The sequence below is a fragment of the Phycodurus eques genome, chromosome 3 (genome assembly GCF_024500275.1).
Source record: "Phycodurus eques isolate BA_2022a chromosome 3, UOR_Pequ_1.1, whole genome shotgun sequence".
NCBI lineage: Eukaryota > Metazoa > Chordata > Actinopteri > Syngnathiformes > Syngnathidae > Phycodurus > Phycodurus eques.
In genome coordinates, this window is record NC_084527.1 from 22,079,873 (window position 1) to 22,097,414 (window position 17,542).

The 17,542-nt window shown below is 40.7% G+C and overlaps 1 protein-coding gene across 2 annotated transcripts; it reads left to right on the top strand.

Moving 5' to 3' along the window:
* Positions 1-1,704: 1,704 nt before the first annotated feature.
* On the top strand, positions 1,705-13,007 carry ptgesl (prostaglandin E synthase 2-like). Of its 2 annotated transcripts, XM_061672607.1 has the most exons (8): positions 1,705-2,236; positions 4,755-4,964; positions 5,057-5,112; positions 5,793-5,945; positions 10,293-10,493; positions 10,624-10,741; positions 12,325-12,377; positions 12,456-12,576. In XM_061672607.1, exons 1-8 carry the CDS (start codon positions 1,907-1,909, stop codon positions 12,478-12,480), a joined length of 1,146 nt encoding a protein of 381 aa, XP_061528591.1. In that variant the 5' UTR covers positions 1,705-1,906; the 3' UTR covers positions 12,481-12,576. The 2 variants fall into 2 exon arrangements, with proteins under 2 accessions (XP_061528591.1, XP_061528590.1); XM_061672606.1 differs by lacking the exon at positions 12,325-12,377 and having other exon boundaries at positions 12,456-13,007.
* Positions 13,008-17,542: the final 4,535 nt, after the last annotated feature.

A 17,542-nucleotide genomic window follows, 5' to 3' on the forward strand; every position in this document is an offset into this window, starting at 1 on the left:
CCGTTAGCCTGGCTAGTGTATTTATTTGTGTGTATTTACTCAACTACAGAAAGTTCCAGGTTACTGTAGTTCCTCGTATTGCAGCCATGGCCTTTTAGTTACTCAACTATAGAAGGTTGTAGGCTACACGTATTTATGTATGTTTTTCTTATAGTGTGCAGGGGTGTTTATTTACACAACTACAGACGGTACCAGGCTACTGTTTTTCCTCATTCAGTGGCAACACTCAACTACAGAGGGTAACTGACTATTGTATTTTTTGTGTAGTGGCTAAGGCATTTATTTACTCAACTACAGAAAGTACCAGGCTGCTGTATTTTCTCGTTTCATAGCCACACTCAAATACAGAGAGTACCAGGCCCGTGTTGGATATCCTCACATTTATGGCCACATTCAACAACAGAAATTATCAGGCGACTGTATTTCCTCATATCGCAGCCGTGGCCTTTTATTGACCCAACTACAGAGGGAATCAAACTACTATAGTTGTATTGTGCATGGGTGTTTATTTACTGGAGTACAGAGAGTTCCAGGCTCCTGTATTTCCTTGTTTTGTTACAAACAACAATTACAAAGAGCACCGGGCTGTTGTATTTCTTCATTTATTGAACTTGGGTGTTTATTTACTCAATTATAGTGGGTACCAGGCTACTGCATTTCCTCATACAGCAGCTATGGGCATCTACACTGTGCAGAATTATTAGGCAAGTAAGTATTTTGACCATATCGTGACTTTTAGGCATATTTCCTAGCTCCCAGCTGGATAAAAATGAATGCTTTATGGATTTAAGCATAGCAGGTGCCGTGTAATGAGTGTGAGTGTGGGCTAAGAAGCTCAACACCCTATAAAAAGGTGTGCATATTTATTAGGCAGCTTCTTTTCTTTGGCAAAATGGGCCTAAAAATAGATTTATCTGACTCTGAAAAGTAAAAAAAATATATCAAAAGTCTCTCAAAGATATAGAGCACTCTTTAAATATCTAACATTTTGGGGCGTGATCACAGAACCATCAAACATTTCGTTGCGATCAGAAATGTGTTGAGAGAAAAAGACGCAAATTAACTGCCAAGCATTTAAGAAGAACCAAACGTGAAGCTACCAGGGACCCATTTTCTTCAAGTTCTGTCGTATTTCAGAACTGCAACCTACTTGGAATATTTTGAAGTACAAGATGTTCAGTGTTCAGAGACATGACCAAGGTAAGAAAAGCTGAAAAAAGACCACCACTGAACAAGACACATAAGTTGAAGTGTCTAGACTGGGCCAAGAAATATCTGAAGACAGATTTCTCTATTTAAAAAAATTATCAAAAATAAGACTTGCCTAATAAATCAGCACACAGTGTATTTACTCAACTGCAGAGTACGACACTACTGCATGTGCTTGTATAGTACCCACGGGCATATTCAACTACAGAATATTGCCAAATACAGTATTGCCTCGCATTACCGTCATGGGTGTTTTTATAGTACAGGGAGTACTAGCGGCAGGTGTTTATTAGAGGGAAACCTTGATCTGTACACATCTATTGTATTATTACATTGTGAAATATAATATTTAGTAATTTAAGTGGTACTTTTTTAAGTATTCAATTTGGTTTTTATTAAATTTGTAGAATTTTTTTAAAATTCAATAACATTTCTTATTGAATTGAATTTGTAATCATTTGCATTTTCAATTGTTAATTGGTTATTAAATAAATACTGAAATAGATTAAATATAAAGTATTTCACAATTTCAATTTAAAATGTGTTTATGTGTAATTTAATTCTGTAATTCTTAATGCTTTAATTTGAGTGAAAACAAAACATCGTAAATATATATGACGTCACATAAGGCCGGTGCTGATAGCCTGGCAGATGGTACTCGTGGGGAAAGTGTACCCACGCTAGCTAATCTCGCGCGATGCATTATGGGACTTTATGTAAAGCCAACATGGCGGCCGCCTGCGCCAGATCGCTGGGTAAGGTCGGTTGGACGATTGTGCAAAGTCCTGTTCTCCGCCGACCCGGCAACGGCGCCCTCCTGCCGGGGAACACCGGCTCTCGAGTGTCCCGGAGGTCCTACTTCGGCGGCGGCAAGACTGGAGCCCGCTCTGGACTGCTGTGGTCTTTGCGGGGAGGCGGAAGCCGTGCGCTGAGCTGCGCCTTCCTGGTCGGCGGCGGTGTTGGGCTCTATCATACCGTTAAATTCTACTGGGACCAGCAGCGACACCTGGCCCAGGAGCAAGCCCAGGTGAGAGGCCTCATGTCCGGGGAGAGGAAGGGGAACCCTGCCTTCCATAGAAGACCAGAGTTGACCTTGTAAACGGGAATTCTTTGTCAAAAAGAAGAATATAAACCGTCAGGTTCTCTGATTTTGCTATGTAATATACACTGAACAAAAATATAAAGGCAACACTTTTGTTTTTGCTCCCATTTTTTTGTTAGCTGGACTCCAAGATCGAAAACTTTTTCTACATACACAAAAGGCCATTTCCCTCAAATATTGTCCAAAAGTCTGTCTAAATCTGTGTTAGTGAGCATTTCTCCTTTGCCGAGATAATCCATCCCACCTCACAGGTGTGGCATATCAAGATGCTGATTAGACAGCATGATTATTGCACAGCTGTGCCTTAGGCTTGCCACAATAAAAGGCCACTCTGAAAGGTGCAGTTTTGCTTTAGTGTGGGATCTGGGGGGGGTCAGAAACCCAGTCAGTATCTGGTGTGACCACCATTTGCCTCACGCAGTGCAACACCTCTCCTTCCCATAGAGTTGATCAGGTTGTTGATAGTGGCCTGTGGAATTTTGGTCCACTCCTCTTCAATGGCTGTACGAAGTTACTGGATATTGACAGAAACTGGAACACTGTGTCGTATACGCCGGTCCAGAGCATCCCAAACATGCTCAGTGTGACATGTCCGGGGAGTATGCTGGCCATGCAAGAACTGGGATGTTTTCAGCTTCCAGGAATTGTGTACAGATCCTTGCAACATGGGGCCGTGCATTATCATGCTGCAAGATGAGGTGATGGTCATGGATGAATGGCCTCAGGATCTCGTCACGGTATCTCTGTGCATTCAAAATGCCATCAATAAAATGCATCGGTGTTCGTTGCCCATAACAACATACACCTGCCCATACCATAACCCCACCGCCACCATGGACCACTCGATCCACAACGTTGACATCAGCAAACCACTCACCCACAGGACGCCACACACGCTGTCCGCCATCTGGCCTGACCAGTGAAAACCGGGATTCGCCCCTGAAGAGAACACCTCTCCAACGTGCCAGACGCCATCGAATGTGAGCATTCGCCCACTCAAGTCGGTTACGACGACGAACTGCAGTCGGGTTGAGAAATTCTTTGGTTATGCAAACCGATTGTTGCAGCAGCTGTCCAGGTGGCTGGTCTCAGACGATCTTGGAGGTGAACATGCTGGATGTGGAGGTCCTGGGCTGGTGTGGTTACACGTGGTCTGTGGTTATGACGCTGGTTGGATGTACTGCCAAATTGTCTGAAACACCTTTGGAGAGGCCTTATGGTAGAAAAATGAACATTCAATTCACAGCCAACAGCTCTGGTGGACATTCCTGCAGTCAGCATGCCAATTGCCCGCGCCCTCAGTACATCTGTGGCATTGTGCTGTGTGATAAAACGGCACATTTCAGAGTGGCCTTTTATTGTGGCCAGCCTATGGCACACCTGTGCAATAATCATGCTGTCTAATCAGCATCTTGATATGTCATAGAGATATAGAGATGATATATTGAGCAACAACAAGTGTTGCGTTTATATTTTTGTTCAGTGTATGAATTAAATGAATATTTGTTTTATTCTAGAAACTACAGACAATATAATGTCAAAGTTGAACTTTACAAAAGTAATTTAGAGCAGCTTTTGCAGCAAACTAAAAAGACCCCAAAAAGTGTAAGTCATATACTGTGATTATGCAACAAGCATTGCATTATAAGAAAATCACCACAGTTGTGCCAAATAGAGTGGAAAAACGCTCTCGTTTTTATTTGATTTGTTTATTAATATATCTCTGCTGTACATTGCTGTACCAGGTTTTTTTGGGGTCACAATTTTATTTTCGACATGCTGTTTTCAAAGCTGAGTTCCCCATATAGCTAGCCATTTTAGAGCATTTTCACTGATCTTTAAAGACTCACAAAATATTTTGTTTAGTGGCACCGGATGTACAACCGCAATTCCAATGAAATTGGGACGTTGTAACACATGAATAAAAACAGAATACGGTGATTTGGAAATCATGTTCAACCAATATTTAATTGAATACACTACAAAGACAAGATATTTAGTGTTCAAACTGATAACTTTGTTTTTAGCAAATAATCATTAACTTAGAATTTTATGGCTGCAACAAGTTGATCAGTTTGAAATTTAATATTCAATTAAATATAGGTTGAACATGATTTGCAAATAAACAAAAAAACAGAATACAATGGTATTCTGTTTTTTGTACTAAAAGAAAGTGTACACTCGTATTTCACCAGAAAAAGTTTGTTTCTAGCTTTTTCCATGCTTTAGTAATAAGCAGTAGAACATGGGTTGGCTTGACTAAAAAGTGGAGAGAATAATCTTTTACTGAAAAGGAACAGTAACTTTGACGTTTATTTTTGTTTTGCTTTCGTGACAACACAAATGAGGGAATGGGTTAATGTGATGGCTCCATTTGCCAGTTAGTGTTGACAAACTCCACCTTCCCCAATAGAAATGAAGTGTGCTTGCTCGTGTGTCTCAGGCGGCCCCTGCAGGAGGTCCTTCGCTGTCGGCTTCTCCATCCCTGACGCTGTACCAGTACCAAACGTGTCCGTTCTGCAGCAAAGTGCGAGCCTTCATGGACTACCACGGCCTGGCCTACCGCGTGGTGGAGGTGAACCCCGTCATGCGACGGGAGATCAAGTGGTCGACCTACAGGAAGGTTCCCATCCTCATGGTGGACGAGCACCTGGTACCATGCTACGCTAATGCTAACCGGCAAACGTCATCATTCATTATCAATTGTTAATGTGATGTCAACCTTTTTGTTTTTTTAAATTGCAGCAACTGAACGACTCGTCTGTCATCATCAGCTCACTCAAGACCTACTTAGTCAGCAAGTAAGCATCGCGATGTGAACAACTATCTTGACAACCTTAACAACTACCTTCAGAAATAAATTGACAACTTCAACCTTGACAAAAACATTGGCAACTACTTTAACCGTTATCTTGACGACTATCTTGACAACCACCTTGACAGCTATCTTTACTACCTTGATAACCACCTTAAATATCACCTTGACAACTACGTTGACTACTACCTTAATGAATACCTTTATAACTATATAAATAACTACCCTGACAACTTCATTGACAACTACCATAATGGTTACTTTCACAAATATCTTGACAACTACCTTGATAACCACCCAAATACCACCTTTACAATTATCTTTACAACTACATTGTCTACTACCTTAACAACTATATCAACAACTACTGTGAAAACTACGCTGACAACTACCGTAATAACTATATCAATAACTATCTTGACACATTAACAACCTTGATAACTTTCTTAGCAGAAATCCTGACAACTATCCTGTCACTTACCTTGACGACCAATTTAACAAAAATCTTGATAACTACCTGGACAACTACCTTGACAACCACTTTAACGAATACGTCGAAGATTATCCTGACAATAATCTGGACCTCAAGTCAACTACATGACATAACCTTCCAATGTTAGCTCATCAAACAATTGAGAATTAAAAAAAAAAAAAATTGTTTTTTAGGGGTTCTAGCATGTCAGACATTTTGCGCTGTTACCCCGAGCTGAAATCTGTGAACGACAGCGGCAAGGAGGTGACAGAGTACAGCAACAAGTATTGGCTCATGCTCAGCGAGGACGAGACGGCCGCCGTCTACCCCGACAAAGGCATGCAGAAGTAAGCTAAGTGTCGCTGGGCTATGTAGCAATGCTAAGCTAACTTTTTTTTTATTTAGGTAAAGTGACTTCTTGATGTCTGCCACTTACTGAACTGTTTAAAAAGTGTTAAATGTTTATCAATAAATTATGACGACTTGTATGAGAAGGCTGTATTTAGTAGTCGATTTTAAGTGCTTTTAAGATAATTTTTAAAATACAAAATAATTTTAAACCCTCTTCACCCAACATTGTTAGTTTATTCTTTATTATATATTGTGTATAATTATTTTATATTCTTTCTAACCCCATTTTTAAAGTTTTAATTGGATATTTTTTAAAGTATTTAATGTAGGTTTTTTATTCAATTATATTATTTTTTTCAACCCTTAATTAACGTGGCTATCTTCATTTAGTTTTTTTTAATTTATTTATAAAAAAAAATTTCACGTTTTTCCTCACACACACAGATTAAGATGCACGCACACACACAAGTGAACACAGACAAACACACAAACATTGACAAACATACACAAATTGACATGTACACGCACGCACGCAGTAATAAACACACACCAGGGTTTCCCACAGGACCAGAATGTGGTGGTGGGTATCTGGCAGCTGGCCCGGGGTTTTGGAGGGTGAAGCGGGGGTTAAAGTTAAACAAACACTGGCTGAATAATTTATAGTAAAATAAAATATTTCAATTAAAAAAAAAAAATACAATCACATGAAAAAAATACATATATAGGATAATAAATAAATAAAAAAATAATACAAAATGAAAACATCAAACACTTACAGGGCTCGACAATAACTTTTCCATTGATAGCACTGAACCGTCCATGATGTAGTGTAGTCTTATGTAATTGGCATACCGTAGCTTTGTGTATGATAATGATTGACAGTGACTCAAGTTATATCTGCAAATAATTTTACTGTGAATATGAAGTTTGTCTGCAACAAGCAGTGTCTCACGAAATAGGTCAAATATTTATTTTATCTAATTTTCAAAGACATAATGGAAACGTGCAAAGCAAAACAACAGGCATGCATGTATTCTGTTTTTGTTTTTCCATAATTTCATATTCCTTTTGTAAATGCTGTACTTAAATTAACATACCGTGGGTACGGAAAGTATTCAGACCCCCTTAAAGTTTTCACTCTTTGCTATAGTGTAGCCCTTTGCTAAAATCATTTAACTTCATTTTTTTCCTCATTAATGTACACACAGCGCCCCAAAATGACAGCAAACAAAGGAATTTTTGAAGTTTTTGCAGATTTATTAAAAAAGAAAAACTGAAATATCACACAGCCACAAGTATTCAGACCCTTTGCACAGTATTTAGTAGAAGCACCTTTTTGAGCTAATACAGTCATGAGTCTTTTTGGGAATTATGCAAAAAGTTTTTCACACCTGGATTTTGGGATTCCTCCTTGTAGATCCTCTCCGATTCTGTCAGGTTGGATGGTGAATGTTGGTGGACAGCTATTTTCAGGTCTCTCCAGAGATGCTCAATTGGGTTTAAGTCAGGGATCTGGCTGGGCCATTCAAGAACAGTCACTGAGTTGTTCTGAAGCCACTCCTTCATTATTATAGCTGTGTGCTTCAGGTCATTGTCAGGTGAACCTTCGGCCCAGTCTGAGGTTCCGGACACTCTGGAGAAGGTTTTCGTCCAGGATATCCCTGTACTTGGCCGCATTAATCTTTCCTGCGATTGCAACCAGTCGTCCAGTCCCTGCAGCTGAAAAACACGCCCACAGCATGATGCTGCCACCACCATGTTTCACTGTTTGGACTTTATTGGACAGGTGATGAGCAGTGCCTGGTTTTCTCCACACATACCGCTTAGAATTAAGGCCAAAAAGTTCTATATTGGTCTCATCAGACAATAGAATCGTATTTCTCACCATTTTGGAGTCCTTCAGATGTTTTTTTTAGCAAACTCCATGCGGGCTTTCGTGCGTCTTGCACTGAGGAGAGTTTTCCGTCGGGCCACTCTGCCATAAAGCCCCGACTGGTGGAGGGCTGCAGTGATGGTTGACTTTCTCGAGCTTTCTCCCATCTCCCGACTGCATCTCTGGCGCTCGGCCGAAGTGATCTTTGGGTCCTTCTTTACCTCTCTCACCAAGGCCCTTCTCCCCCGAGTCCTCAGTTTGGCCGGACGGTCAGCTCTAGGAAGGATTCTGATCGTCCCAAACGTCTTCCATTTCAGGATTATGGAGGCCGCTGTGCACTGAGGAAACTTAAGTGCAGCAGAATTTTTTTTTGTAACCTTGGCCAGTTCTGTGGGTTGCCACAATTCTGTCTCTGAGCTCTTCAGGCAGTTCCTCTGACCTCATGATTCTCATCTGACATGCACTGTGAGCTGTAAGGTCTTTTATATAGACAGGTGTGGCTTTCCTAATCAAGTCCAATCAGTATAATCAAACACAGCTGGACTCCAATGAAGGCGTAGAACCATCTTCAGGATGATCAGAAGAAATGGACAGCACCCAAGTTAAATATGAGTGTCACAGCAAAGGGTCTGAATGCTTATGGCTCTGTGATATTTCAGTTTTTATTTTTTAATAAATTGCAAAAAAAAATCAACAATTCATTTTTTTTCTGTCAATATGGGGTGCTATGTGTACATTGAGGGGGGAAAAATTGTTTATGATTATCGCAAATGGCTGCAATATGACAGAGTGAAAAATGTAAGGGGGTCTGAATACCCTGAAAGGGGGGGGGGGTTGGATTAAGGGGGAAATACAAGAAATATATATATATATATATATATATATATATATAAAATACCTGAATATAACATGTTATTTCTTAGCAAATGAGCAGAATGTGTTTTTGTATTTTTTTTTGTAACAATGTAGTTCTTTTCAAGACATGCAGCACAGTATTGTTCATAAAATTACAACTCAATACTTTTGTTGAAAGTTTTTAAAAATGATTTTAATGAAAAACTTGTGGGTTTATAGCATGAGTCCCGTGGCGGTATGAAGTGAAGTGGGACGCTGACATTGTCTTAGTGGTGATCGATCGAATTAGTGGTTGACATGAGACTCAACAAATGCATAAAGACAGTCCTCTCCAAAAGTATTGGCACGGCAAGGTCAATTCCTTTGTTGTATACTTAAGACATTTGGGTTTCAGATCAAAAGATGATTATGAGACAAAAGTTCAGAATTTTTTCAGCTTTTATTTCATGGTATTTACATTAGACCTTACACCGATCTGATCGGTATCGGTCGATAATTAGCATTTTATGCTGATCGGCTTTGTCATAATTAGCCGATCCGATCAATTATGTCATTGATCGGCTCCGCACAAGACATTTGGGTGTTTCTAGTTGCTCAGGTGTTGCCTTTTAGATTGATTCCTTAAACATTAAATAGTGCTTGTTTTTGGCTTTGAGTTTCACCTGTGAAAACTCCATTTGCTGTTAAACAAACATGAAGACCAGAGAGCTGTCTATGGGAGAAAAGCAAACTATTTTGAAGCTGACAGAAGAGGGAAAATCAATCAGAGCTATTGCACAAACATTGGGCATAGCCAATACAACAATTTGGAATGTCCTGAAAAAGAAAGAAACGACTGGTGTACTGAGCAGCAGACGTTGACCGGATTGGCCAAGGGTATCAACATCAGTTGATGACAGAAACATTGTGAAAGCTGTGAAGCAACACCCAAAGACAAGTCGGTGACATCACTGCCAACCTCAGGGCAGGGGTGAAGGTATCACAATCCACTGTTCGAAGAAGACTTCGAGAGAAGCAAATACAGGCCATACCACAAGATGCAAACCACTCATCAGCAAAAAGAATCGGAAGGATTGGATTTTGCAAAGAAGTACAGATTTCCATTATACGCCGGGTGAAGCAGCGTCACTGGTGTGTGGAAATATCGATAATGTCTCAAAATTCGATGCCGCTGATACCAAAAGATCGATTGTCAAAATTAAATATTTATACTATTGATACCAAAGTCATTTGAGGCACTGTTTTTTCAATATTGTATCAGAAAGGAAATCGGTATTGTGGATCAGCAGCATCGAAGGCAAAATCTATTTGCGGCGGCCAAAATTTAATTGTAGTGGCCCGCCACAAATGTATATGTGGAAAATGCACGCAGACAAATGCACACACACTAACACATATACGTACACACACACACACAAATCCTCGCACACGGACATACACATGCGTGCACACAGAGTAACAGACACATATTCACACACTCACACAGACACACACACAGTCACATGCACACACACAGATACACACATAAACAAAGCAACGTACGCATTTTATAGCTTTTGATTTTGCTGTGAACATGTCTGTAGCATGGTGGTGTTTTTGTGGATTTCTGTTCCAGGGAAGAGATGAAGTGGCGTCAGTGGGCCGACGACTGGCTGGTGCACCTGATCTCGCCTAACGTGTACCGCAGCACCAGCGAGGCCCTGGCCTCCTTCGACTACATCGTGCGAGAGGGCAAGTTTGGCGCTCTGGAGGGAGTCTTCGCTAAGTACATTGGCGCCGCCGCCATGTTTGTCATCGCCAAGCGCCTCAAGAGCCGGTGAGTGAGTCACTTGGGATTGCGGATCATTTCTGACTTTTTGGACTTGATTATATCCAGTGGTCGTATTCATTTCTATTGTACACAGCAGTTTTCATCATGAATAACATGCAAGTAAATGTAATTGCAGACACAATCTTCAGGACGATGTGCGTCAGGACCTGTACAAGGCCGTCAACGACTGGGTGGCGGCTGTCGGCAAGAAGAGGAAGTTCATGGGCGGAGAGCGGCCCAACTTGGCCGACCTGGTGAGGAAACATGGCAATGCCGCCGCATCCTCACCTGACAATCTACGTCAAACCCGTTTACGGCGGGGATACGTTCCAGACAGTGAAAATTCACGATGTAGAGAGACCATGTAAAAAATAAATTTTTAAATAGTTTTACCGCTACCACACACATTTAAACTTATTAAAAAACACTTCTGAAGTGTTCTTTCGCACTTGTTCTCATTCTCTAGCTGTCACAAAATGGGAGTATCTCCTATAACATCACTTTGAGGAGAAGAAATAAAGACTTTCTTGCTCACACAGTTCTTCAAATAAGAGGGCAACCATGCTGGGTCACTCCCAGTTGAAGTTTACTGTATAACTGACACAAAAAAACTAAATAGAATTAACCCTCCTGTTACCTTCAAGTTTCCAAAGGTTTTTTATTTTATTTTAATTTTTTTTAAATAAAATCCTTGAATGGAGTGACATATTTTGGGGGGCTTGTTTATGTTTAATGGCTTGACCTTAGACAACTGGAAAAAGTAAAATAATAAATTAACATGTTGCCATATTTCAGTCTGTGCCGTCCTGGGCACATTGTTGTTATACACATTGATGTTCTTCTGGGTCGGTTTGACCTGAGCAATTTAAAGTTCCAGGAAATCATTTTGAACATAGTTTTTTTCAACGCTGTCAGTCACTTTATTTGGTTAGTGTTAAATAGATTTCTGATTTGTTTTAGACAATTAATACAGCCTGGGGTCAAATTGAACCAAAAACACACCCATGCCCTTGCGTGTGTGTGTGTGTTTCCTCAGAGTGATGTGATACGATAGTCTCTCATTTCATGACAAAGAAAGTGACAACAGTTGCTAGGAAATACTTTAAAAAGTGTGTTTCAATATGTTTTAAATGCGTGGGACGGGTAAAACGTTCATTCAGTCAGTCATTCATCTTCCGTAATGCTTATCCTCCGTAGGGTCGCGGGTGTGCTGGAGCCTATCCCAGGTATCTTTGGGCGAGAGGCGGGGTACACCCTGAACTGGTCCCCAGCCAATCGCAGGGCACATATAAACAAACAACCAGTCGCAGTCACATTCACACCTACAGGAAATTTAGTCTTCAATTAACCTACCCTGCATGTTTTAGGATATGGGAGGAAACCGGAGTGCCCAGAGAAAACCCACCCAGGCACGGGGAGAACATGCAAACTCCACACAGTCGGGGCCGGTGTTTGAACCCTGGAATCTGAAAGTTGGCAAAAATGTTGATCATCCTTTTCCAACGTTAAAGCAACGTAAAAGCAGATGTTTGCAAATGTCTTATTTGAATTAAATACAAAGATAATCAGTCTGCTTTCATGGAGGACTACAGAAATCTTAGGATATTTAGAGGCTGAATTTCAGAGAATTTGGGCAATTTTTAAGTTAAACGATGTCTCTGAACAGATTTATCAATTATCAAAGTAGTTGACAATTAATTTGATAATCGATTAGTTGTCGATTAATTATTGCACATCTATCCATCCATTGATTCATTCTCTGAAAACACGTAGGGCACATGCAATATAAATGAACAACCAGTTGCACTCCCATTCACATATGGTCTCTTTTTTGCAGATTTTGTGCATCTGGAACGTAGCCCTTGTGATAAATGGGGTTCACTATATACTGTAAGAACCCCATAATGAACGTTTGTTTAAAAAAATAAAAAAATCTCACTAGTTTTGCCGCCTGCTCGTCCCTGGCAGGCGGTGTTTGGCGTCCTGCGTGTGATGGAGGGCCTGGAGGCCTTCGACGACATGATGGCCAACACCAAGGTGAAGCCATGGTACCGGCGCATGGAGGCGGCCACGCGCAACCATAATGACCGCTCATAGTCATCACGGTAACCGCGTTGTTCACAAAAAGAAACTGAAACTGCTTTGCAGAGGACATGGGGACTTATCGATGCTCATATGATCGTATTGTTTTTCTTTGGAATATTGCAGTCATGCTCAATATTCAATGCAATATAAGGTGGAGTTTTATGGTTGTCAGTGGCTGAGCTCCTCTGTTGTAAAGTTTCATTTGGGTTCCTTAAAGTCCCCCAAAAAAAGAGAGAGGTGGAAAGAAAAAGTGTTAACTTATTCTTGTGTTGAGCATTCCGTGATGCAGGATGCTGATGCTGCCATAAGAAGGCGCTCTCGAGTTGTTCATCTGACATAAAAACCTTTAATAAAAATTTTTAACTTATTAAAATGTACTTGAACTGCAGAAGGATTCATGTACATGTACAAAGCGTCAATAAATACAAGAATGTGGTTTGCTGTTTTTATTCAACATATGTAAACTTTTTGATAAAATTTGATTTCAAATATTTTATGCAACACGCTGCACTGCAGTTAACTGATTATTTTAAGCGAGTAAGAAAGTTTTTAAAAATACAATAAATGTCTTTTCTTCAAACTGTACAGCTAACAGGTTGTTGTTTTTTTCTAGCCCTAACATAGCTATCTTTTTTATTTGACTTTTACTAATCCTGTCTAGCTACAACATAACCAGAATAATCTTTATTTTGCCAAGTATGTCCAAAAAACAAGGAATTTGTCTCCGGTAGTTTGTGCCACTCTAGTGAGACAACAGACAGCCAATTGACAGAGAACACTTTTGAGACATAAAGACATTGAGAAAAACAGTCACTGAGCAATAAAGGGTTGCTAGTTATCTGGTAATGTTGGTTAAAAATTTTTTTATTGACAATTGTGCAAAAAGATGCAGCGTCCTCAGACAATTAGAGCAGTTTGAATGACTAATATAGCAATAGTCCGGCGCAATGACCATTGTGCAAAGGGCGCATAGACTTCAAGGAATGTATGCAGTTTAAAGTGACTACTACCGTGATAATCTGGGACAATGTTGATTGTGCAAATATTGCAGATACTCCTCAGTCAGCCTGCAAGTGGTGCAGATGGTACTCTAGCATAAGTGGCCACTATTGGTCAACAACAGATATGCAAATAGTGCAGCTTGGCGAAACTACTACAGTGAGTGCACGAGTATGTATAATTGGCCTGAAAGAAATGTGACAACAAACTCAAGACAAAGAGACAAAAAATTGGCAGCATGTTGCAATGGAATTGTAGGTTAGGTGTTTAAGAAGTCGATTGCAAGAGGGAAGAAGCTGTTGGAATGTCTGCTTGTTCTAGTTTGCGTTCTTCAGTATCGCCTACCTGAGGGAAGGAGCCGGAAGAGCCGGTGACCAGGATGTGGAGGGTCCAAGAGGATTTTGCACGCTCTTGTCTTAGTTCTGGCAGCGTGCAAGTCCTCAAGGGTGGGTAGGGGGGTACTGACAATCTTTTCAGCAGTTTTGATTTTCCGTTGATTGCAGTTGGAGTTTGTCCTTTTTTGTAGCATGCACCAAACCAGGACTGTGATGGAAGAGCACAGGACTGATTCGATGACCACTGTGTAGAACTGCCTCAGTAGCTCCTGTGGCAGGCCGTGCTTCCTCGGAAGCCGCAGGTAGTACATCTTCTGCTGGGCCTTTTTGAGGATGGAGTTGATGTTGATCACCCACTTCAGGTCCTGAGAGACTGTAATTCCCAGTAACTTGAAGATCTCGACGGTTGACACAAGGCAGCTGGACAGCGTGAGGGGCAGCTGTGGCGAAGGATGCCTCCTGAAGTCCACGATCATCTCTACAGTCTTGAGCGTGTTCAGCTCCAGGTTGTGTTGGCCTTACCACAGCTCCAGCCGCTCCGCTTCCTGTCGATATGCAGACTCGTCACCGTCCTTCATGAGGCCGATGACGGTGTCATCTCCAAATTTCAGGAGTTTGACAGCCGTGTGCATTGAGGTGCAGTCGTTTGTGTAGAGAGAGAAGAGCAGCGGAGAGAGGACACAACCTTGGGGCGCCCCAGTGCTGATGCTGTGTGTGGATGAGATGGCCTCTCCCAGCCTCACCTGCTGTTTCCTGCCCGTCAGAAAGCTGAAAATCCACTGGCAGATGGCAGGCGAGACGCTGAGTTGGAGAAGCTTGGAGGAAAGGAGTTCAGGGATGATGGTGTTGAACGCTGAGCTGAAGTCCAGCATCTTCGCTTAGGTCCCCGCACTGTCGAGGTGTTCTATGATGAAGTGCAGTCCCATGTTGACTGCATCATCCGCAGACCTGTTTGCTCGGTAGGCAAACTGCAGGAGTGTCACAGCAGGGGGCCTGTGACACTCTTGAGGTGGTCCAGCACGAGGCGTTCAAAGGACTTCATGACCACAGCTGTCAAGGCGACAGGCCTGTAGTCATTTAGACCCGAGATTGCAGGTTTCTTGGGGACTGGAATGATGGTGGAGCGTTTGAAACACGATGGTACTTCGCACAGTTCCAGAGATCTATTGAGGATCTGAGTGAAGACTGGCGCGAGCTGGTCCGCGCAGACTTTGAGGCAGGATGGGGACACATGGTCTGGGCCTGCCGCTTTGTTAATCTTTTGTTGTTTGAAGATGCGTCTCACATCCTGTTCGTGGATGGTTAACGTCAGAGGTGTGATTGTGGTCGGTGGTGTGGGTGGGTGGGTGTGGGGTGTGAAAGTGCTCTTTTCAAATCTGCAGTAGTAGTAGTTTGGCAGTGAACCACGGCTTGTTGTTATTGAATGTGCGAAATGACTTTGTTGGTACACACACATCTTCACAGAAACTAATATAGGATGTGACAGTGTCCGTATATTCATCCAGGCTGCCAGCTGAATTTTCAAAGACAATCCAGTCTGTGCAGTCTAAACAGCTTTGAAGTTCTGTCTTTGCTTTACCTAAAGTATGGTAATTTATTTTTAATTATTGTTTAAATAAAACAAATATTCTAACCCAGTTAGTTTTTTTCATCAACTTGTCCAGTCAACGTTGCCATCTTATTATTTTTATTTGTTTTGCATTTTCTTTTCTTGCCTGGTCTAGCTAACATTTTTTAAAAGAATTATTTGATATTCTTTCTAACCATAGTAAAGCTTTTTAAGTTATTTAAAAATGATTTTCAAATATATTAATAATTTTCTAACTATAGCTATTTTTTATTACTTACATTTTTAATATGGCCACATACCAGCTGTTTTTAAATAATTTTTTTTGTAAAAGAAATTCTGTCCAGCTAAAATCTCTGACTTTTTTCTAACATTTATTTTTAACATTTGATCTGATATCAGCAATAATCATCCATACTTTACTTATTTTGAAGTATGGAATGTTAGAAAAGCCTTGATCGAGTGATATTACTCAAACAGAGAGCAATAATCAGCAACAGTAGGTGTGAGAAGAACTGACCCATTTATTATTAACCAATGGGTCACATAAAGTATCTTTAAAAGTAAGAATATACTGCAATTGAATAAAATACCAATTATATTGAGAAATCCAGAAAAATAACTTCAATAAAACCAATAACAAAAATATATTTCAATTGCAACCACCATTTAAGCGTAAGCATATTCTACATATGAATAGATTAAAATAAAAAAAACATGAAAAATAATCTCAATAAATAATCGATACAAATTCTACTTTTAAAGTGGAAAATAAAGTTAAATTCTGCTAGTTTTCTTTCACTGTCAGTATATGGTGGGAACATAGTTTGATTTCTCCACATGTGCGGCAATACACTTTTCCTGCTGTGCACGTCTTGGCCTCTGAGGGGCAGTGTGATACACACAATGAGATGCACACTTACAGTAAAGAAGGTAAAGTCACGATCGAGTATTATTATAACTCCTTTTTCACAGTTTGAAGAATATATGCCAGAGAGTATTGTTATATTGCTTGTTTATATGTAGTTATATAGCGTTTGTGTACCAATATTGATTATTTTGAGACATACGAGTGCCGCGAGTTCAATGGTAATTTTCGTTAGGTGTTTTTCATTCATTCTGTGTTAGCTTTGAGCTCTGGATTTTTTGGGGTCAAAAACGAAGAAAAAAAGAAAGCTGTGATGTATTTGAACATTCAGTAAGTGTAATTCTTTTGTTATGTCAGTTTAGTTTTACAGTGAACTTCAACTGGAGTGTCAATAAACGACTTTAAGCAAGCAACATTCATTCTCCTTGCTACTATGTTAGCACCTAAGGAACCTGTTGTTGTGATCATGGGCTCTGTATGGCTGTCTGGGTGCTGCTGGACTAGAAGTGCTGGAGCAGAGTATGAAATGGACTGCTTGTATAAGAGTGGTAAAATCTGGGATTTGAGATCCAGTCCGATAAGATCCGATACTTCTTGTTTTGCTGACATCGGACCGATTTCCGATCTCAATGATCGGTTCGGGACACCCCTACTATTTGGCAAGGCACATCAGCTCTCTGGTCACAGATGCAAAAAAAATGGAGCATACCAAGAAAAGAACACTGTCCCTACTGTGAAACACGGAGGAGGCTCTGTTTTGTTCTGGGGCTGCTTGCTGCATCAGGCACAGAGTGTGTTGAATCATGCAGGATACAATATAATCTCGAGACTATCAAGGTATTCTAGAGAGAAATAGGGATCTGACTAAAAACACCCAAGAATGGCTAACAGCAAAACATTGGACTATTCTGAAGTGGCCTTGTATGAGCCCTGATCTAAATCCTATTGAACATCTATGGAAAGATCTGAAACATGCTCTCTGGAGAAAGCACCCTTCACACCTGAGACAACTGGAGTAGTTTGCTCACAAAGGATGGGCCAAAATACCTGCTGAGAGGTGCAGAAGTCTCACTCAAGGTTACAAAAATTGTTTGATTGCCTCAAAAGGTTGTGCAGCAAATAATTTTTGTCGAGGTCTGTTTCATTAGTTTGTTTTTTTTAGTCATGTTCAACCATAATTCAAAAGCAATGTCTGATTTTC

Coding starts and splice junctions, on each gene's coding strand:
- ptgesl (XM_061672606.1), top strand. CDS start 1,907: ATGCATTATGGGACTTTATGTAAAGCCAACATGGCGGCCGCCTGCGCC. Junction 5,113..5,792: donor AAGACCTACTTAGTCAGCAA/GTAAGCATCGCG, acceptor ATTGTTTTTTAG/GGGTTCTAGCATGTCAGACA. Junction 10,494..10,623: donor GCCAAGCGCCTCAAGAGCCG/GTGAGTGAGTCA, acceptor ATGTAATTGCAG/ACACAATCTTCAGGACGATG.